General features: G+C 48.3%; 1 protein-coding gene across 4 annotated transcripts; it reads left to right on the top strand.

Moving 5' to 3' along the window:
* Positions 1–1,440: 1,440 nt before the first annotated feature.
* On the top strand, positions 1,441–21,637 carry VWA5A (von Willebrand factor A domain containing 5A). Of its 4 annotated transcripts, XM_084868281.1 has the most exons (20): positions 1,441–1,456; positions 1,582–1,611; positions 2,953–2,994; positions 6,175–6,237; positions 6,356–6,558; positions 7,150–7,372; positions 7,496–7,668; positions 8,209–8,323; positions 9,692–9,861; positions 10,109–10,197; positions 10,632–10,776; positions 11,252–11,331; positions 11,624–11,738; positions 13,413–13,577; positions 13,977–14,077; positions 14,418–14,761; positions 17,294–17,434; positions 18,566–18,687; positions 20,547–20,673; positions 21,129–21,637. In XM_084868281.1, the coding sequence occupies exons 4-20, from the start codon at positions 6,192–6,194 to the stop codon at positions 21,206–21,208; spliced, it is 2,439 nt and encodes an 812-aa protein (XP_084724407.1). In that variant the 5' UTR covers positions 1,441–1,456; positions 1,582–1,611; positions 2,953–2,994; positions 6,175–6,191; the 3' UTR covers positions 21,209–21,637. The 4 variants fall into 4 exon arrangements, with proteins under 4 accessions (XP_084724407.1, XP_084724409.1, XP_084724410.1 ...); XM_084868283.1 differs by lacking the exon at positions 1,441–1,456 and having other exon boundaries at positions 1,524–1,611; positions 14,418–14,701; XM_084868284.1 differs by lacking the exons at positions 1,441–1,456; positions 2,953–2,994 and having other exon boundaries at positions 1,587–1,611; positions 14,418–14,701.
* The last annotated feature ends 709 nt before the right edge of the window (positions 21,638–22,346 follow it).

Below are 22,346 nucleotides of genomic sequence, written 5' to 3' on the forward strand. Positions count from 1 at the left end.
TGGGACCTTTCAGTCCGCAGGCCGAGGTTCTATCCACTGAGCCAAACCGGTTAAGGCCCCATCTTATCTATTATCCATCCATCTGTGATAAGTTTTCAGTTGGGCTCAGTTTTCATGTGATCTGCCCAAACATAACATTTGCAAGTCACCCGTGATCATATGAAAATAGTGGCTGTTGGTCGTAATGGCTATTGCCAGTAGGTCAGCTAAAAAAAAAAAAAAAATGCTCATAAGGCTTGTGTACATTTCCAACATTTGCTCCTTTTGGAATCTGTCTTACAATATCTATAGTGAACAGCAATCACAAGGCCTCTGAGTATACACAGCTCTCAATATTTCTATGCACGTATGTATGAATCAAAACATGTTATACATGGGGGCACTTATTTACTTAAAAGGTTTATAGGTCTTAAGAATACATATAAGAGCTGAAACCAGTTTGGCTCAGTGGAGAGTGTCGGCCTGTGGACTCAAGGGTCCCCTGTTCGATTCCGGTTAGGGGCATGTACCTTGGTTGTGGGCATATCCCTAGTAGGGGGTGTGCAGGAGGCAGCTGGTTGATGTCTCTCTCTCATCGATGTTTCTAACTCTCTATCTCTCTCCCTTCCTCTCTGTAAAAAATCAATAAAATAATACATATCAGTAGATATGATAAGAACAATAGGAAATCTTCAATGAATCGCATGGACACACCACAGAAGAGGCAACAAACAGGAGAGAAGAATTCAGTGGAACTCCATGCTGATGGAGAGGAAACAGCAGGAAGTGAGAGGATGAGCAAAACAGGTTGCTTACATTGTTACTGCCGCCTCCCCCCACACACACCTCAAAAAAACAACCCCACAAAAAATAAACTAGGTTTAAGCTCCTGATGAAAAACCCATGATTCCTATCTGCATTGCCATCGTTTCTCCCACTTCCCCCAACACACACACACACACACACACACACACACACACAGCACCACGCCCTAGGGCAGTGTTTTTCAACCTTTTTTGGGCAAAGGCACACTTGTTTCATGAAAAAAATCACGAGGCACACCACCATTAGAAAATGTTAAAAAATTTAACTCTGTGCCTATATTGACTATATATAAAGTAATTCTCTATATTGAATAGGAATCAAATAAACACAAAGAAAGTATTTTATAATTACTTTATTATGAAATATTAAGTAAACAAAATAGTGAAAAATTATAAAATTCTTGTCTTGTCTGCACCTACGGCACACCAGGCAACATCTCGAGGCACACTAGTAAACGCTGCCCTAGGGATAATACTATCTTGGGACAATGATTCAGATTAGAGATAAATCAATGATGTCAAGCTCATACAGTTATTGGAGGGGGAACACATAACAGCCCTCCCCTTCACCTGGCCCCTGATGGTCCCTTGTCCTAGAGAATCAGGCAAAGGAACAAGAGCACACATTCCTTTGGAGCCAGAGACCAGCAAAGGTCAGACTGTGTGTGTAGGAATTTCCCCTCGATCCCTTACTTTCAGAGCCGCCACTTTGTTGCTGGTCCCTAGGCATGGGCGGGTCTTCCCGGAACTTTTGATTGCGACTGTTTCTCTCTCTCAGGGTGACGCAGAGGTTCCCGGTGCCCGGCAGGTAGGTGACCCGCTACAGTTCCCGCTAACCCGGGCTGAGCCCCAGGCCCGCTCCCTGCCTCTCCCCACTGCAGCTCTGCTCGGGTCTGCCTGAGCTGCCAGCCCACGGGGTGCAGGGGTTAGTCCTGGGGTGGATTGGGGGCGGGGAGTTAATTAGGGGAGAAAGGGAGTGCAGGTGCAGCAGGTGGCTGGTCAGGGGGAATCTTGTGGGGCTGCAAGTGGGAATTGTCTTCTCCTGATAATCTCGAGGCCCCCCTGTTCCTACTTTCTCTTTTACTTTACCTCCCCCTCCCGCTCACCCTCCCCTTCGTACGCACAATTCCTATTTCCTCTCTGTTTTGTAAATTTATGCTGTGGAAATGGAGCTTCAAAACCTCCCTGCCCCCCATCCAAAGCAGCCCCTAAACCCTTCTAAATAGAAGTTCAAGGCTCCAGCTCACGTGCCTTCTGTTACTTCCTGGACTCTAGGATGGAAAATTTAAAGTTTAAATCACTCCCGTTTCTTTTTCTTTTTTTTAAAAAAATATTTTTATTGATTTGAGAGAGGAAGGGAAAGGAAAAGAGAAACATCCATGCTGAGAACCAATGATGGGCTGCCTCCTGCACGCCCCCTCCTGGGGATGGAGCCTGCCACCCCCTGGCGCCTACCCTGCCAGGGGGAATGGAACCCGGGACCCTTCAGTCCGCAGGCTGATGCTCTATCCTCTAAGCCAGTGGTCGGCAAACCTCGGCTCGCGAGCCACCTGCAGCTCTTGGGCCCCTTGAGTGTGTGGTTCTTCCACAAAACGCCACGGACGGCCTGGGCGAGTCTATGTTGAAGAAGTGGCGTTAGGAGAAGTTTACATTTAAAAAATGTGGCTCTCCAAAGAAATGTCAACCGTTGTGCTGTTGATATCTGGCTCTGTGGGCTCATGAGTTTGCCGACCACTGGACTTAAGCCAAACTGGCCAGGGCCACACCTCCCTCTGCACCCCGATGGCCTGGGGGAGGCCCACCCAGGGTTCTCCACTGGCCCTTTGGTGGCCCTTGTGCCACTAGCACCCCCCCTCGCCCAGGGCAACGCCTGGATTCCCCGCACCTGACTCACTGACACGCCCTTCCCTCCCTCCCTCCCTCCCATTCAACTTTGAACCCCATCAGCTGCTGCTGGCAGCCTGGCTGCCTCCGGGTTGCTAAGAGCACTTACTTCTGAAGTGCCCTGGAGCGGGAGGCAGAGGGAGGGCGGGGGGAGTTCTGACTCAGCCAGGGCTGTCCTGGAAGAGGTGGGGGAGAGGGTGTGGAGGAGGGAACTGCCCCTGGGAGGGATTTGTTCCAGTGCCCAGACCAGCCTGTGTCTTTGCAGGAGACACTCAGCTCCTGTTTCTTCACCGGAACGCCGCACTCGGTGAGTACCGCCCACCCTTACAGATTGGGTCTCCCTCCAAAATTTCTTCAGCTGCTGTACCCCCGTATCCTGGTCCCCCTCGGGCGTTAAGGTCCCTGCTGGCATTACTAGAAACTCTCTCCTAGCCCAGCGCCAGCCTGTGGTACAGAGATTGATTCTCAGCATGGATGTTTCTCTCTCCCATCAGATGTGTGCTTGGAAACCCTTTTCTGAGCCTGCGTCCCTCCCCCCACAGCTGCACCGCCTCTGCGGTTCAGCCAGTGTGAGCCTTTTGGCCACCATCTGTGTTTGCCCAGTCCCTCAAGATGAAAAACAGACACAAACCCAAAAGCCTGCCGTGTTGGCGCTGATTTGTAGGTATGGGGGGGAGGGCATGGTGTATCAGAAACCATTGCAATCAGGTGGGTGAGCAACAGGCCATTGCCCTGGCTTGGAGTAGGGTGTGGTGTTTGTTTGTTTCAATCTGTTTGTGTTTTTTCAAAATATATTTTTATTGATTTCGGAGAGGAAGGGAGAGGGAGAGAGATAAGGAACATCAATGATGGGGGAGAATCATTGATCCGCTGCCTCCTGCATGCCCCCTACTGGGGATCGGGCCTGCAACCCAGGCCTATGGCCTTGACCGAAGGCGGACACTTCAGTCTGCAGGCTGACGCTCTATCCACAGAGCCAAACTGGCTAGGGCCAGGTGTGGTGCTTGAATGGTGATTGTGATGAGCACAGACAGACCTAGAAATAGACCTGCCAAAAGCTTCGGGATCTTTGAGGAACGGGGTGTGGTTCCGGGAAGAAAAATGAACTTTCTCAAGAGCCCGCCCCGGCCTGCAGGCTCCAGGAAGAGGTTCCAGATTCCCAGTGACTCCTCCGCCCCTGCTGGGAATACACACAGCAGTTTCATTTCTCTTCAGCATTCTCTGTGGACCAGGCAATGACGTGTTAGCTCACTGTTCGTTTTCTGTAAAAATCCCCTACCGGTCCCGGAGATTGCAGCTCAGGTCACCACCCTCTGACCGAGCAGGGGGAGGCGAGCTCACAGGTCACTCCGTTCAGAATGGCTGGGGGGCAGCTCGCAGTGAGACTGAGGTCAATGACTAGAAGCTGACACATCTGCTGATTCTCTGGATTTTAAAACAGCCCCACCCGGCCAGGTGTGGCTCAGTGATTGAGCATCAACCCAGGAACCAAGAGGTCACCAGTTCAATTCCCAGTCAGGGCACATACCTGGGTTGCAGGCTCCATCCCCAGTAGGGGGCGTGCAGGAGGCAGCCGATCCATGATCCTCTCTCATCATTGCTGTTTCTCTCTCCCTCTCCCTGCTTCTCTGAAATCAATAAAAACACACTTAAAAAAAAAAAAAAAAAAGTGTGACATAAATTATAATCCATGGACATAATATTTTTTGGCATAGCACATGAAATGGTTGTCTGAAATTATAATGAAATTTGTGAGACATGTTTTGATTTAAAATGAAGGGCATGTTGAATTTGTGATAAATTAACAGCTTGGCCAGAGAGAACAAACTGGTTTTAATAACGAACCCCAAAAGAATAGCCACAAGATACATGATCTAAGTTGCAGAAGGCCGTTTTGGATCAGGCAACTTCTTTTGCGAAGGGCCGAGACTCAAACTGTAGGGTAACATTTATTTACGAAAGCCCTAATGCCTAGGACCATGGTCAGTAAACTGCGGCTCTTGAGCCACATGCGGCTCTTTGGCCCCTTGAGTGTGGCTCTTCCACAAAAATACCATGGCCTGGGCGAGTCTCTTTTGAAGAAGCAGAGTTAGAAGAAGTTGAAGTTTAAAAAATGTGGCTCTCCAAAGAAATTCCAATCGTCGTCCTGTTGATAGGTGGCTCTGTGGACTAATGAGTTCGCTGACCACTGGCCTAGGAGACATGGGCTTAGGAAACAAGGGATGGAGGCAAAGGAAAGGCCCTTGGAGCTTTGAAGGGAGGAAGGTCACGGTGATGCGTCTGGAGGGATGGGAACGGAAGTGGAATTGGAAGGGAAAGGCGCAGCCTGCTGGGTCCTCCATCCTAAGGGTTAAAGGTGGAGATTTTAGGGGTGGTTCCAGGGGCAGATCTCAATAGAATATGCAGCAGCTTTCCAGGTGTGTCCTTTCAGGGTTGTGGTCTCCACTGATGGATCGGTCAGTGTCAGGGCAGAGAGGTTAGCATTCAATGCAGCTGGCCCTGAGGGCAGCCATGGTGCTGAGGTCAGCCACGGTGCTGCTTGTCGGGTTTTGTTGCTTTTCTGGGCCTGGAGCTGAATGAAGTACAACCGAAGCCTAGATATTATCGCCAGGGAGGAAAGGTCAGGGGGTCTAAACCCGAATGACCAGGATATGCGAGGGGATTAAAGGTCATCGCGGGGACGAGGTCCCACCCTACACTTGTCCATTGCTAGGACTGGGGCCTTCCGCCCTGGTAACCTTCTGCCCATCGTCCTTGCTCTGCTCACGCCTGTGTAACGGCCACGCCTACAAAGGCAACAGCCACGGTCGACTTAACACCAGGGACAAGAACAACACGCATGTTTATCTTCATTGATTCAATGGGCCAGGCCCCATTCTAGGGACTTCATCTATCTTCTTTCATCTGTGCATATATTAAGGTGACCAGACGTCCCACTTTTGGCGGGACAGTCCCGATTTCTAACAATTTGTCCCGCATCCCGTGGCGTTTTTAAAAAGTCCCAATTTTTGGAAAGAATCGTTTAAATCTTTTGGACTTTTTTTTTAAAATGCCGCGGGAAGCGGGACAAATTGTTAAAAATCGGGACTGTCCCGCCAAAAACGGGACGTCTGGTCACCTTAATATACATACGATTTTCATGTTAGAAATGCTGAGTTTCCGAGACCTTCATTCCATTCACTGACTATACCTAAAACGTGGTATCATAAATACACTTCCGGAAGAAAAAAAAAAGTGGGCTTGGTGTTGGAACCAGTCTTAGGCGAGGTTTCCTGTTCAGCTTTACACCTGGATCTGGCCTTTTGTAGAAGGAGCCTTGCTGTTGACACCTTTAGCCCCTGCTGTTCCGCCTTTCCCTCCTTCCTGGGTCCATCACAAACCCTCTGAGTAGATGTTGGTGCCAGAGAGAAGCCCATCGGTGGTGTTGATGTTTAGATAGGTGAACCCCAACATGGCGCTCCATTCATGATGTGTGTCTTTTCCGCAGTACCCCTGTGTGTCACCATGGTGTCCCCTCCCTGCGGCCTGCTGACCCGTGAGAAGGAGCCAGGTAAGCCTGCCTGGTGCCTCTGGCTTGCCATTGTGCCTGTGGCACCTTGCACGATGCCTGGGCGGCGGGAGGCAATCTGTGAACCTTGGTGACCTCTTGACCTCTGGCCTCTCTCTAGTGCCCCTGAAGAGCATTTCGGTGACCTTGTCCATTCGTGACTTTGTGGCCGGTGTGTCCGCTACCCTGAACTATGAGAATGAGCAGGCAGTCCCGTTGGAGGTCTTCTTTGTTTTCCCCATGGACGAAGACTCGGCTGTCCACAGCTTCGAGGCCCTGGTGGATGGGAAGAAAATCGTGGCAGAATTGAAGGAGAAGTCGGAGGTACTAGGGATGAATACATTACTTCCTCCCTTCTTATGCCCATAATGCGTACTCTTTAAAAAAAAAAAAAATATATATATATATATATATATATATATATATATATATATATATATTTAAAAAGTCAATAATATACATAATTTATTGACTTTTTTACAGAGAGGAAGCGGGGAGGATAGAGAGTTAGAAACATCCATGAGAGAGAAACATCGATCAACTGCCCCTTGCACACCTCCCCCTGGGGATGTGCCCGCATCCAAGGCACATGCCCTTGACCGGAATCGAACCTGGGACCTTTCCAGTCTGCAGGCCAACACTCTATCCACAGAGCCAAACCAGCTAGGGCCCATAATGCGTACTCTTTAGGGTCTCCTTCAAATGCAACTTCCACGAAATGTTGATGTCGAATGCTTTGTCCTCTACTCCCCTCTAGCCGATAACTTTGCTAAAACCATTGGAGGGAGACACCCCTCGGAGGCACTTCGAGTTTGGCTGTGAACTTGGCAAGACCGGTCACAGGCTCACCCCACTTGTCTCCCCCAGAGCGTGTCACCTTCATGTCATGTCACCTGTCCTTCCTTGTCCCCTTAGGCCCGCACCGATTATGAGGATGCCATCAGCCAGGGCCACCAAGCCTTCTTGTTGGAGGAGGACGACGAGGTTGGCGACACCTTCTCTTGCAATGTGGGGAACCTGGCCCCCGGGGCGAAGGCGGCACTCACCCTGAAGTACGTGCAGGAGCTGCCTCTGGAGGCCGACGGGGCCCTGCGCTACGTGCTCCCCGCTATCCTGAACCCTCGGTACAAGCTCTCCAGTGAGTAGGCTCTTTCTTCAAATACCAGCCGGGGGGGCGGGGGGGGGGGACGACCCTCTTCAAGGTTGTCGGGGTGCTAAACATTGTGGGGAGGGGACACACCGCTAAAGTAACTTTCCACAGGAGAAGGTGTGGGCGGCGGCCTTCACATAAAAACTCCTCCCGTCCCCGCGAAGGACGTGCCCTACACGCTCAGCCTGGCTGCCACCGTCAGCTCACAGCATGGCATCAAGAGCGTCCAATGCAACTGCCCCGTGGGTCCCATCCAGTACCTTGACGACAAGACATCTGCTCAGGTAATTAGTGAGGGGGCACTGTGGTGGCCAGCACCCCTATATTTGGGTCCTGATCTTCCTCCTCGCTCCATCTCCTAAATATTGCTAACTTTCACCTGTTAGCCCCAGGGGAATTACACTGGGTCCCTGCTATTTATATATATATATTTATATATATATATATTTTTTTTAATTGATTTCAGAGAGGAAAGGTGAGGGGGAGAGAGAGGGAAACATCGATGATAAGAGAGAATTATTCACCGGCTGCCTCCTGCACGCCCCCTCCTGGGGATCGAGTTCACAACCCAGGCTTGTGCCCTGACCGGGAATTGAACCCAGGACCCTTCGGTCCACAGGCCAGTGCTCTATCCACTGGGCAAAACTGGCTAGGGCTGGGCCCCTTCTTGATCCTTAGTCCATCTCTGGAGCCTCCCACCTGTTCTCGCCCTTGCTCCTGGCTCTGCTTACGCGTGGAAGGAGCCGGGAGACCTTGGCTCTGACCTCAGCCCCGGGCAGGGGTAGGAGGGTCTAATGGGGCTTCTTGGCTTGCTCCCAACTCAGATCTCCTTGGCTGATGGACACAAGTTTGATCGGGATGTGGAGCTGCTGGTTTACTACAGTGAGGTGCACACCCCCAGCGTGGCTGTGGAGATGGGGGCACCCGCAGCCAAGGCCGGTACGTGCCTTCTCCCTTTGGCCGTTGAATTACCCTCAAATTCCCCTCACTTTTTTCTCCTAAGGCCGTTGAATTACCCTCAAATTCCCCTCACTTTTTTCTTTTCTTTTCTATTCTGCAATGGGTAAAACAAAACAAAACAAAAACGGGAGTAGTTTACACTATGGCATGCAAAAATGGTTCAGGTCAATGAATATCATGTGACCATGCCCTATATGTACATTTAGGTGGATTAGTAGAGAATCAGACCAAGGACATGAAAAAAAAAAATTGACGAGGGAAATGCAGCTAATGCAGCTAGTTTACAAATATTACCTAAGGAAATAAATGTAAATGTAAGTTAAAATATACATTGAAATGGACAGTTTAATATCAAAGATTAGTAAATAATCAAAATGTCTCACAGTAGCTAAATTCACTATGCTGGGATTACTTGATGAGTTATTATGCAGCTACTAGAATCATATATGTTGACACATTGAAATAATATGGGGAAAAAGGCTTCCAACAAGGATTAAGTAAAAGAAAAGTAAGTTATACAGATCAGCCTCTACAAGTATAAATAAAAGTAAAATAAAAGTAAATGATGTGACTTTTTTACTTTTCAAATGATCAGAGATTTCCAAATCTGGGAACACCTCCTGCTTTAAAAAGCGAGGTGACTATGGCACCCCCGCAGATGGCTGTAAGCAACAATAATTTGGTATCGAACTTTGGAGGAGAGATTTGGTGCTATGTGCCAAAAGAAGTGTTCATTTTAGTGATTCTAATTTTAGGAATCTTACCTACGGAAAAAGTGCCATTAGAAGTTTAAGTTTTTAAAATGTGGCTCTCCAAAGAAATTTCAGTCGTTGCACCATTGATATTTGGCTCTGTTGACTAATGAGTTTGCCGACCACTGCCTTGGGGACAATCATAGTCAAAACACAGTGTCTTGGGTTAGGCTCTTACTTCCATAACTGCTACTGCTTTAAAGATAAGTGGCTATAGTTGATCTTCAGTAGGCCATTTTCTTATCTCCCGGTTGACATTTGGCCACGATAACTTCACACTCCAGCTCACAAATTGGAACGCCTTAATTTGCCTTCACTTGTTTAACCATTCCTCCACCCCACCACCCCCTACCCCCCACAGGGCAGACTGTCCATGCTAAACCTAGTAGAGGGGGTCCCAGCCTCAGCTAGTTTTGCTCCAGCTCCTGTTCCATGAAGCCCCGGGCCCTGTCTTCTTACATTTGTGGCCTGGTTTTGTCCTTCCCTTTGGGCGAGCTCCCCCTTGTGTGCCCATGAAGTACTCCCACAACGAGTATGTGTTGTGTGTTTTTTAGTTCCTTTTTATCTCAGAGTGTCCTTATTTCTTTCTGAGTAGATTCTTTGATGGGAGATCCATCCGCAATGGTGAGTTTCTACCCAAACATCCCAGAGGCCCAGTCACCAACTGCATGTGGAGAATTTGTCTTCCTCATGGACCGCTCGGGAAGTATGCATTGTCCCATGAATCATCAGGATCCGTCTCGGCTGCGCATAGGGGCGGCCAAGGTAAGACTAGTTCTTGTTCTGGTCACGTGCTCAACTAAGGATGAGTCTCTGGGGTTAAGTTAGAGTGCATCTGGGTCATGTGGATCCCTGTGTCCAGCTGCACTTCAGCTCACATGACCACTCCGAGGTCTATAAGACTTGGAGGCATGCTTCTGGTGAAGGCCCACGCCCTCAAGAGTTCGATTGGGAGGGTCTGTGTGTCTTCAAGGATCCTCTCTCACTCATTCTTCATACTCTCTCCCTTCAGGAAACACTGATTTGGCTGCTGAAGAGTTTGCCTATGGGCTGTTATTTCAACATCTATGGATTTGGATCTACCTTTGAGGCCTTCTTCCCGTAAGTTTCTAGAAAGGCTACAGAGAGTCCGAAAAAAAGATCCTCTATAGAAAGGACTATAGCCGAAACCGGTTTGTCTCAGTGGATAGAGTGTTGGCCTGCGGACTGAAAGGTCCCAGGTTCAATTCCAGTCAAGGGCATGTACCTTGGTGCAGGCACATCCCCAGGAGAGGATGTGCAAGAGGCAGCTGGTCGATGATTCTCTCTCATCGATGTTTCTAACTCTCTATCCCTCTCTCTTCCTCTCTGTAAAAAATCAATAAAATATATATTTTTTAAAAGGAAGAAAGAAAGAAAGGGCGATATTGTTAAAGGAGTTATGGTAGCATTGACTTTGGCATTGGGTTGTATGCAGTGGGGCGAATCTCACTGCGGGGATGTGATACTGGGCAGTGTCAGCTAGCTGTGTCCCTGAGGGTGTTTGCTTTTCTCAGGGAGAGCGTGAAGTACACTCAGGAGACCATGGAAGAGGCGCTGAAGAGAGTTAAGAGCATGGACGCCAACCTCGGGGGCACAGAAATCTTGGCACCTCTCAAGGCCATTTACAGTAAAGCTCCCATCCCAGGCCACCCTCTCCAGGTAAGAATTGGAACAGAGCTCCCAGGAAGGGGGTAGAGAGAACGAAACTTGGGTTCCAGAATGAACAGCCCTGAGTTTCATTGTAGGGTTGTCGCAATATGGTGTGCATTTCAAAGACAACAAAGAGCTGTCTTTCCTGTGGTAAAGGGGAAAAGACAAGAGACATTCCATGGAATTCCTCTTCCTTAGCTCCATGCTCTGAGCTTTGGAGGCAGAAGCTGTCTTGTAGAATGACACAAAAGCTTGAGGTGAAACTGGCAGGGAGATGCAAATGCCCAGGGTTCGGGTCAGACCATGTGAAAACAAGTGACAGTGGCCCACTAGGGATTCTCACACAGGTCTGAAGAGGCATCGTGTCTCCGGCATGAAGTAGTCGAGTTTTTCAAGGGCAGATGGCGGTATTTTTAGAAGTGAACTAAAAAAAAAAAAAAAAAGTGAACTTTATAGAGACTTGACCAATGTCTTCTGTGTTCAGCTTTTTGTGTTCACAGATGGAGAAGTGAGCGACACATTCAGTGTCGTTGGAGAAGTGAAAAGAAATGGGCAGAGGCACAGGTATACAGACCATGTCATTGCTGGCTGACGTGTGTATTTAGAGCTAAAATTATAAACCTATCTGTAACTGAATCCTAAATTTGGGTACGTCATTTTCCATTGGTATTCTCTACTTTCTAATGATCAATTATGATTTCTTTATAAAACCTATGTTATTTGGAAGTTTACTAACTAGTGCACGATCTCTTCATGTATTTTTATGTGTGTGGGTTTTGTTTTGTTTTTTTACCATGATTTTATCATGTCCCCCGTTAGTCCCCGTCTCTAACTTCAGGCTGTTTCACAACCGCAGGTGTTTCTCATTTGGTATTGGCGAAGGGGCCTCCACCAGCCTCATAAAGGGCATTGCCCGGGCATCGGGGGGTGCGGCAGAATTTATCACAGGCAACGAGAGGATGCAGTCGAAGGTGAGGGGCAGGCCTGTGTCCAGGGGAGTGATCTAGAGGGAATGGGGGGGGGGGGGGCCGGGAGCACCCTGCTGCAAGAGCAGAGGCAACCTATGGCCTCTAGGATTCACTTCTTTATATTATTCCCAAGGCTTTGGGCTACAGACTCCATGGGACTACTTTTGTCTTTATGTGAACGGGGCCCACTGTAGTTTCTGGAGAAATGGCATCTAGTCCCAGCAACAAGATGCTGGAAGAGGTCAGAGCTTTGTGTTTCAAACAAGAAACAGAAACTTAAGAATTTTCCCTGTTGAGCTTGGCATTCCAGGTGTGTGCAAATGACACAAAGAACACAAGAAGGATGGCCCTAGCCGGTTTGGCTCAGTGGATAGAGCACCGGCCTGTGGACCAAAGAGTCCTGGGTTCCATTCCAACCAAGGTCAAGGGCATGTACCTTGGTTGCAGGCTCCTCCCCAGCCGGGGCCCTGGTCAGGGCGCATGCAGGAGGCAACCCATCGGTGTGTTTCTCTTACATCCATGTTTCTCTCTGTCTTTCCCTCTCTCTGAAGATGGATGGAAAAAATATCCTCAGGTGAGGATTAACAACAACAAAACACAAACAAAACAAAAAAATATACAAAAACAAGGACAGCCTGGAATATGTCTGTAAACTGCTGCTCCATTTGACGAGTAAGCACAGGGAAGGCATCCACCTCTGGTTATAGTGCTACGTTCCTTGGAGGAATCTCTTTCACGTCCCACGTGGAAAGGGTTCAATTCAGGGTTCGTGTTCTGGAGAAGGGCCGCACACAAATGAAAAGAAGACTTGAAGAAATTCAATTTGGCGATATGGGGGGGCCAGGTGGTAGTCTAAGTCTAGTGGGAGAACTACTCCTGCTCTGGCCCTGCCATCCCCTTTTAGTGAGGCTTTGGGGAAAACATCTTAAGCAAGATACACAGAAATTTACATGGAGCCCTTAGGCAGGAAGTAACAGAAACTTACACGGGACAAACAAGGTGGAGGTGCTTCAGCAAACAATGTCTCAGCTAAAGGGTGAGTGGTACTAGAGCAATGAAGGTGGTTGACCAGCCTTTCTGGCTTCCTGTCAACATCTCTCTCTCTCTCTCTCTCTCTCTCTCTCTCTCTCTCTCTCTCTCTCTCTCTCTCTCTCTTAAAAATATATTTTATTGATTTTTGACAGAGAGGACGAGAGAGGGATAGAGAGCTAGAGACGTTGATGAGAGAGAAACATCGACCAGCTGCCTCTTACACACCCCCTACTGGGGATGCGCCCTCAACCAATGTACATGCCCTTGACCGGAATCGAACCTGGCACCTTTCAGTCCGCAGACCAATGCTCTGCCACTGAGCCAAACCGGTTTCGGCAACATCTCTTTTAGTGAAACTGATTTGTTTCGGGCAGTTCCTCTTTCCCAGTTGCTGCCATTTCTTGTCGAATGCCTACTTCTCTATTACTTTATTCACATTTATTACATTTCTCTGCCTTAGCCTCCTCTTGTGTAAAGCAAAAGTAAGAACACCCACCTGCTATTAGAGTACTAGGGAGAAGGTCTACCATGCGTTGGGCTGCATAGCTCATGGGCACGATGAGCACTGAGGTAGTAGGCGGTATGGTCGCCATTATGTATTTGTGGTGCATTTATGTGTTTATTCTGTTCTCTTGCCTCCGCCAGGCTCTCAGGGCCCTGAAGCGCTCTCTGCAGCCTGTGGTAGAGGATATTTCTCTGAGCTGGGATTTGCCTGCCGGTCTGTCTGCTAAATTGCTTTCCCCAGAGCCAACTGTCATCTTCCAGGGCCAAAGGCTAATCGTCTATGCCCAGTTGACTGGGACCATGCCGGTGAGATTCCATTCTTGCTTGTTCCTCCTGGGCAAACTCATTGGTCAACAGAGCCAACGATTGAAATTTCTTTTGGAGAGCCACATTTTTTTTTTTAAATGTAAACTAGATAGGTAGGCACGTTGTTATTAACGTAATGAGGGTACGTGGTATTTTGTGGAAGAGCCGCCCTCCCGGGGCCAAAGAGCCGCATGTGGCTCAGGAGCCGCAGTTTGCTGACCACAGCTCTAGCCAGAGTTGGCGCTGCCCCGAGCTCTTCTCCGACCTCGCCATCATGTCAAAGTCTATGGTTTTCTGAACTAGCCAGAAACTTGAAATGGGTGGGATCTGCCCCAACTCTGACATCTCTCCCTGGGTGATCTCTCACTTCCCTCGTGTCTACTCTTCTCTACGTTTTAGCCAGCAGAGGCAACAGGAAAAGTTTGCCTCAAGTACACCCTCCAGGGCAAGCAGTTTGAGAACCCGGTGGCGTTTTCTCTACAGCCCAAGTCGGATGCCAAGTAAGATTTCCATTTTTTTTTCCTTTCCTAATTCCTTCCTTTTCTCTCTCCTTTTCCTCCCCACTCCTCCCCTCTCCTCTTCTTTCATTCCTCTTCTTCCCTTCCCTCCACTTCCCTTTCGTCTTGTCTCTGCCATCCTTGGGGGTGAGTTTCCTGCTCTTCATTTTGGGCTCAAGTGATTTCCCTAAAATCAAATTTCCTTTTCCGACCACTCAGAATTCATCTCACCCCCATCTTTATGTTCCCCCCTGTGCCATCCCTAGCTTCTCTGCGTAGCGGCACAGGGTGCTTCTCCCCAAGTCACAGGAATTCTTTTTTTTTCTTTTTTTCCCCCGGTTAGCCTCACCATTCATCGCCTTGCTGCCAAGTCCTTCATCCAGACCAAGGACGTGGGCTTCCATCAGACTCCAGCAAATGATAAGAAAGACGTCTTGAAGATAAGCCTGGAGTGTGGCGTCATAAGCTCCCACACGGCTTTCATCGCCATCAACAAGGACCTCAACAAGCCGGTCCAGGGACCCCTGACTCGCAGTGACGTTCCAAGTCCAATGCTATTTGCTCAAAGTGCGGCATTTGGTTCTCCTATGATGATGATGTGTAGTGCACCTGCTCCTTCGATGCCTGGTAATTCTGTTCGGAGGTTCGGTGCTTCTCTTCCAAGCCCAATGAGCAGCCTTAAAGGTGGTAGGTTTTATTGTAATCAAACTCACGTAAAACAAGGGGCCCTGTATATATCATTTAAAGCAAATGTTTATGAAAAGTCCTTCCCCTCCCGCCACCCCTTGTCATCTCCGCATCTAGGATCTCTGACTGCTGTAAAACTTTTCTGTCCTAGAAAACTAGAAATTACACCATTAGCAAGAAAATGTAAAGTACTCCAAAGGGGGGAGGGGGGGTGGTTTATGAGGGAAATGAAGCTGAAAGTGCATATACACATTGAGTAGTTAACACTGCCTATACCTAAAGCTGATGTATCTTATCGATCCTGGTTAATGATTACACAAATGGCCGGCAAACAACCTGGTAGTGTTAGGAAATGGGTGCTGGTCGCTGAGCTGTCTCAGACATGAGCCAAAGCTGGAGAGTGAAATGCTCAGGGAGAAGTAGAGCTTTTTGTCAAGGAATATTGAGGGGCCGATCAGCTGCAAGGATTGACTGAGATCACCATGGAGGATAAGCTATGTGGCGTCCCACCCCACAGGATTTGCTTCAGCGGGGCTCTGGTACCTGCTGAGTCTACCCCATGCGTATGTTGCTTGTGGAGGTGGTAGAGTGGTGATGCTTTGACATGGTCTGAAGATGTCCACTGGGTGCACTGGCTCTGGAGACTCTTGGGAGATTCAGGCCAAGGTCAGCCACTACCTTTGTTCTGCCCCAGGGCCACCCAGCATGAGCAACAAAATGATCTGCAGATGGCTGCTACTTGTGTTGGGCTTGGAGGTGCCTAGGAGAAGCCATGCTACAAACCAAGGTTGGCTGTGGCTAGTGCCAGGCCCAGGGTCACTTAGCAACAGGTACTAGCCCAGATGCTGCTTATTTGAGAGATTTTAGGAAAATTTGAAGCGTGAGCCAAGATAGGCCATTCTGATGATAGTGCCACTAGAAACAGCCAGTGTGGACAGGGCCTCCACCAGGGTGGGGCTAACAATGTTAATCCAGGTTGATGGAGACTCAGATATGGTGGCCACCTGATGGTCCTTTGGGGGAGGGTTCAACAAAGGAACAATGGCCTCTACCGGTACTTCTGTCTGGAAGAAAGCTGCCCATCCAGCTCATGCTATGATGCCAGACCATTCCTCCCTGTATGCCTTAGGTGCCTTTCAAGTTGCCATCCCCACGCTGGAGCTCTGAGGAGTGAGTCTAAGTTCATCCACATGTGGACCCTTTAGGAGGAACTGCTTGGGACTCCAGCAGCCTCTGTCTCCCTCAGCCTCATCCCTCGCTGTTTTTTGTAACCAGAAGTTATGGGGACTTTTCTTTCCAGCACTGCAACCCTGAGCTGGAGACTTGGTGTGGGGCTGGGACCCCTAGCTCTTCAGGGGGTACCTCTGTAGCTGACATATCCCCCTAGTTATTATCTGCCCCTACATGGGTGTGGCACCAATCCCTCCTACCAGTCTTGATGTGGCTTCTTCTTTAATTCCATTGTTATAGGACTTCCATTGAGCTTCAGGCAGTTCTGAATGATGGTTATTCTGTAGTTTAGTTGTAATTTTGATGTGGTTGTGGGAGGAGGCAAGTATACTGGATTTATTTATATTGCCATTTTTTTTTTTTAAGTATATTTATTTTTCAACTAGTTTTTTACAGGTAGAACAATTCTGCTTGATAACCAGATATCTTGTCTTGGGAAGGAGTGGCCAGAGTAGAGTGGAGATTGAAGCCATTTGATTGGAGGAAGACAAGAAGCTTTGAAATAGGGTGTTGGATAGGTTATGTACATGGGTGCTTAAACGCTACAGAGAATTGCAGGCTTTGCAAGGAAGTGAAAGCCTTCTGTCTAGTTTTCAGATACTTCAGTGAATGTAGAAAAGTGACAAAGAAGTTAGTGGTTGACAGCAGTGAGGCTACTAGTATGAGGAAGGTAATCCAGGTGAAGGTGAAGAGTCACGATATGGATGTGGCCGTTGGGACTGAAGAGGTTGCTCACCCCACCTACCTCACCTCTCTAACCTGGACACTTGGGTTCTGGTATCTGGGGCAACCACCATTTGAGAAGGATAAAGGGAGAAAGGATTTCTAGAAGGAAAAATTTAGTTTTAAGTTAAGATGAGTAGTGGGAGGAAGCCTCCGATAATGAAACCAAGGATTCAGAAAAGATCATTGTCGTGCATCAGGAGGACACCGTTGGAAGGGTCGGAGGGTACAGGATTTGGGCTCCTGGGAGAAGAAGAAAAGGCACAATGAAGATGATGACTGAGGCTGGCCCGGATAGGAGCATACATCTCAAAATTATCAGGGCCCTTTGCCTACAGCAGAGAGCATAGGGTGCCTCAGTGTCAATCTCTACAATATAATGTTGTTTTTCAGCTCATACAAAGCCCTATTCTCCTACCACCCTCCGGCATCTCTGCCCAACTCATACCGGAGCATGTCATAGCAGAAGAACGGTTATGACCCCCATAGGTCCACAATTAATAAGAGCCTGTATTAATTTCCAGATGAGCATCTTTCTGGGGATATTTTCTCACCAGGGCTTGTCTGTCACACATATAGGACTAAGACTAGCCGAATGCCGAAGTGGTGGATCTAGAGCAAAGAAAGCCCAGCTTTCAAGGGAGCGAATTGATGTTGACAGGGTCGTATCAATGGAATCTTCTTCCACCGACGTGACCGACTTGGAAACTAACCATACAGGTGAGATGACCCTCAGTTCTCTTTTTCTAATCTATGGGAACCGAAGAACTCAACTTCTGTGTCCCGCTGTCTTGTGGCTTTCTCTACCTAGAAGGTGATGGGCTGGAAAAGTGTCGGGGGTAGAGGGTAAAATTTCCCAGTTTCCTGGTCAGGGCCAGCCCCGCTTCCATAGTCTACAACACAGGACACGGAAGCCTGCCCCCGTGGAGTTTGGGACGAGCCCCTTTGCCGTCTCAGCTCATACACCTTGCCTACCGATTGGGTCCTCCTCTTGCAGAACCCACCTGCCAGCCTGTTTGGGCCCAGCTGCATCAATCATTCTCTTATAGGTTGGGGTTGAAGACCGACCTTTTTTAATGCTGTCTGATGACTTCCTGACACTACAAAGCTGTTCCTTGGTCATCTCATTGCCTTGTGTCCCATACAGCTGGGTAGTCAAAATCCATGTTACCTAAAATAGACTTAAAGGCAACTTCTGTCCAGTCTCTTCCTGTTTGTTTTTTGTTTGTTTGTTTGTTTGTTTGTTTTTTAATATATTTTTATTGATTTTTTTTTTTTTTTTACAGAGAGGAAGGGAGAGGGATAGAGAGTTAGAAACACCAATGAGAGCCGGGACCGGCTTGGCTCAGTGGATAGAGCGTCAGCTTGGGGACTGAAGGGTCCCGGGTTCGATTCCGGTCAAGGACATGTACCTTGGTTGCGGGCACATCCCCAGTAGGGGGTGTGCAAGAGGCAGCTGATCGATGACTCTCTCTCATCGATGTTTCTCACTCTCTATCTCTCTCCCTTCCTCTCTGTATAAAATCAATAAAATATATTTAAAAAAAGAAAAAAGAAAGAAAAAAAGAAACACCAATGAGAGAGAAACATTAATCAGCTGCCTCTTGCACACCCCCTATTGGGGATATGCGTGCAACCAAGGTACATGCCCTTGACCAGAATCAAACCTGGAATCTTTCAGTCCGCAGGCCAACACTCTATCCATTGAGCCAAACCGGTTTCGGCAGGATCTGTACTCTTGCTATAGCCTTTCTCTGGATTCAGACCTCCCTCCCTGACGTATGCCAAGGGGCCAAATTACACTTCCTAGTTTCTCATCTTCTTTTTTTCTCTCCTCCAAAATCTTTGAAGATGATCCTCTCGTAGAGCTGATTTCCCTCCAGAAGGCAGATGGTTCCTGGGATCTGAATGAAGGTCTGGCCGCGGCCCTTGGTATGAGCTTGGGAGATATACAGGCTGCACTCCCTGTCAAGGTGAGACTCGGGGAAGAAAAAAGGAATCTGTCTGTTTTTGAGAAGTTGGGATCAGTAAAGAGAATTGGGTGAATCATGACTCGCCCGAGGAAGCAGAGTATAGGAGGGCAGACACTAAATAAATTTCTAATAAATAGAGGTTGAAGGTTCCTCCTGGATAGGTTAGAACAGAAGGAACAAGGAACTCCTGGTCCAGCTAGTAGGAGTTGATTGATGACAAAGGGAACATTCTCTTTTCCTTTGGCTGATTCCCTGCCACCCAGCTCAGTGATGGTAACAGCTGACCACTGAGCAGTAACTGCGCTAAACACTTCACTTTCATGATCTTACTTTTTTCTCACAACAGTGAAAAAAAGGTAAGTCCTATTTATGTTGCTGTTTATAGATGAAGAAGCTGAAACCCAGGGAAGTATAATAATGTGTCTAAGTTTACCCAACTAGTTGGTGGCAGAGTGGGGTTCAATTCCAGGACTATTTTTCGAACCCACGTTATTGCTTCTCTTCCTAATGAGGAAGTTGTGCAGAAATGAGCAAGATCTAAGTTAGGGATGTGAAGCATACACAGGGGTGATGTCATTATTGCAAATGCGTTCAAGTCTGCTGATGAGGACACATTCCGTCCTGGAATTTCAAGGTGGCTTGCGAACCGAGATATCGTGAAATATGAGACAAATGCCAAAAGCCTGAAAGGCAGTGTCGTTTCGAATTTACAAAATCTGGAAGGTGATTCAGTAAACCTCAGATATCTGAAACAAGACTACTCAGAGGACAGGGTAGCTGTTTCCAAATGTTAACGCTCATGAGATAAAAGAATGTATTTTAATCTGTTGTCTCTAAAAACTGGCATTGGGAGCCGCGGGGGAAAGCTCACGTTTTTTTTTCTGGTCTATGGATGGCTTTCTGTTGAGCTAGATGACCTTGACCCAGAACGTTTGGTCTCCAGTCCCAGCTCCATCTAGAAGCTTCTAGAAGACTCACTGTGGGCAAATCGTTTCACTTTTATACGAATCTGTTTTCTCTCTTAAAATGTGTGGCAATTGGCCATTCTCCATGTGTTCATGTTTTGGTGGGGGTTCAAATAAAAACACACACGTGAAGATGCTTAAGGAAATACAGAAAACCACTGTGTGTGTGTGCGTGCGCGCGCGCGTGTGTGTGTGTGTGTGTGTGTGTGTGTGTGTGTGTGTGTGTGTGTTGCTGTTTTATCACAGCTGGCTGATCCTTGGTGGGGGTGTCTTAGGAGTTTCAAGCCATGTCCTGGTGGTTACACGATTTAAAATTTAAGACATTTTTACCTTAAGACTCACTGGAGCCCTAACCCGTTTGGCTCAGTGCAGTGGTCGGCAAACTCATTAGTCAACAGAGCCAAATAGCAACAGTACAACAACGATTGAAATTTCTTTTGAGAGCTACATTTTTTAAACTTAAACTATACAGGTAGGCACATTGTTATTGACTTAATTAGGCTACTCCTAAGCTGGCCTTTTCTAAAAACTCAAGGGGCCAAAGACCCGCATGTGGCTCGCGAGCCGCAGTTTGCCAACCACTGGGTGGATAGAGCGTCGGCCTGCAGACTGAAAGGTCCCGGGTTTGATTCCGGTCAAGGGCATGTACCTTGGTTGCGGGCACATCCCCAGTAGGAGGTGTGCAGGAGGCAGCTGGTCGATGTTTCTCTCTCATCGATGTTTCTAGCTCTCTATCCCTCTCCCTTCCTCTCTGTAAAAAAATCAATAAAATATATATTTTTAAAAAAGACTCACTGGATTGTTGCCCTGAGGTTTAGGGCCTGGCATTAGAAGCCCTAAAGGAGGTAGCGGAGGAGGGAGTGCAGGCTTCAGGGACGTCTCCGTCTGTTGTAGAGCGCGGATTCCTCAGGCTGGGCCACTGTCCTGGCGGTGACCTGGCTGCATGACAAGCATAAGGACAAGAAAGGCGAGTGGGAACTTCTGGAAAGGAAAGCTGTGGCCTGGATTCACAGCCACGCAGGTAGGAGCACAATCCCGGCACCTCATCTCCTTCCCCTCTTAGGAAGCTCCGCTTCTTCCCAGACACTGAGCCTCCAGGCCTTGGCGGGTCTCCCAGCTGATTCTTCCCGGGGCAGGAGGAGGGCGCAGTCTTAAAGGGGGGGGGGGGGGTTGGGGGGGAGGTGTGTAACGAGGAAAAGGGGCATCGAGTGGCATTTATTCTTCTCGCTATGTCCATACCGTGCTGAGCATGAGTTTTTTCTTGTTTGAGTGTTTAGTATCTCCTGCTGCTGAGTACCTCTGGGGCCAGAGGAAAGGAAAGGGGATCTAGGCCATGTGACCAGAAAAGTCGGGGGTGTTAAATACAGATACAAGCAGGACTGGGGGAGAGGATCGGGGAGGTTCAGGGGAGACTGGGAGAAAGGCATTTCCTGTCACTGCTGTCCCTCGGCCCTCACTTTGGTTTTCTCCTCACAGGCTCCGCCAGGGATGGGCTGGTGAAAGCTGCCGCGGACTTTCTGAAGTCATCGGTGGATCCCGCCGTCTTCGCCCCCTGAGGGTCCCTACCAGAAGCACTTTCTTCCTGCTCCCGGCCCCTCCTGTCCCCTCCGCCTTCCCAAACGCGATCTGTCTTGTATACCTCTCCTGTCGGTTTCCTGTGATACATTCCCGCCCCACCTCCCCTCCATGTTCCATGTTCCCTCTGGATATGACATCCTTTCCCCAGCATGTGGCCTCAGCCAGGCATCACGGTCCCACACCTGCTCTCTTTCTGGAAGGAGATCAGAGGCAGTCAAGTCCCTCCCCGGCTTTTCAGAGCAACAACAGGAGGAAGAAGTGGTGTGGACTCCAGGCTAACGGTTGCCGGGTTGATGTCACGGACCTTTCAGTCCCAAACGCTATCCTAGTGGAAGGGACCCTGTTGGATGTGTTGTTCCCTAACATACTGCTGTATCAATATTAAAATGACACCTTGTTGTATCTGATACTGTATAGATTTATTCGTTGAATCTGCGTGGGTTTTCTCATCCCTTGTTTTCCCTCCCAACTTATATTTAATTGTTGCCCATTCAAGTTGAAGTTTGCCTTTGCATGAGGCAGGTTGGTATCCAAGTCTACCGTATTGATGTCATGACAAAAGAGAGTTTCCTAAGGGCCATGAAATGTGCAGAACTACCCTCTGCACACACAAGATGGCCCTCGGCATTTATTATTCAGAGCGTGTATTCATTACGTTTATTGTTTACCTCCCCTTTGCTCACCCTTCAGCTTCCAGGCTGGGATTTGGGGATTTCTAAAGCAAAACATAACACGAACAAAAAAACAATAATCTTGATTCTGTCTTCTTTATAATGCAGAGTCCTCTCATTTTTCCATTCGAGTTCTCATGCTTTGAAACCTACCAACCTGGCCGAAACCGGTTTGGCTCAATGGATAGAGCTTCGGCTTGGGGACTGAAAGGTCCCGGGTTTGATTCCGGTCAAGGGCATGTACCTTGGTTGCGGGCTCATCCCCAGTAGGGGGTGTGCAAGAGGCAGCTGATCGATGACTCCCTCTCATCCATGTTTCTAACTCTCTATCTCTCTCCCTTCCTCTCTGTACAAAATCAATAAAATATATTTTAAAAAAAAAACAAAAAAAAAAACCTACCAACCTGTACATGTCTCCAATCGAAACAAGTGTCAGTCTTCGTAA

Source organism: Pipistrellus hanaki (assembly GCF_964339955.1).
Source record: "Pipistrellus hanaki genome assembly, chromosome: 19".
Classification (NCBI taxonomy): Eukaryota; Metazoa; Chordata; class Mammalia; order Chiroptera; family Vespertilionidae; genus Pipistrellus; species Pipistrellus hanaki.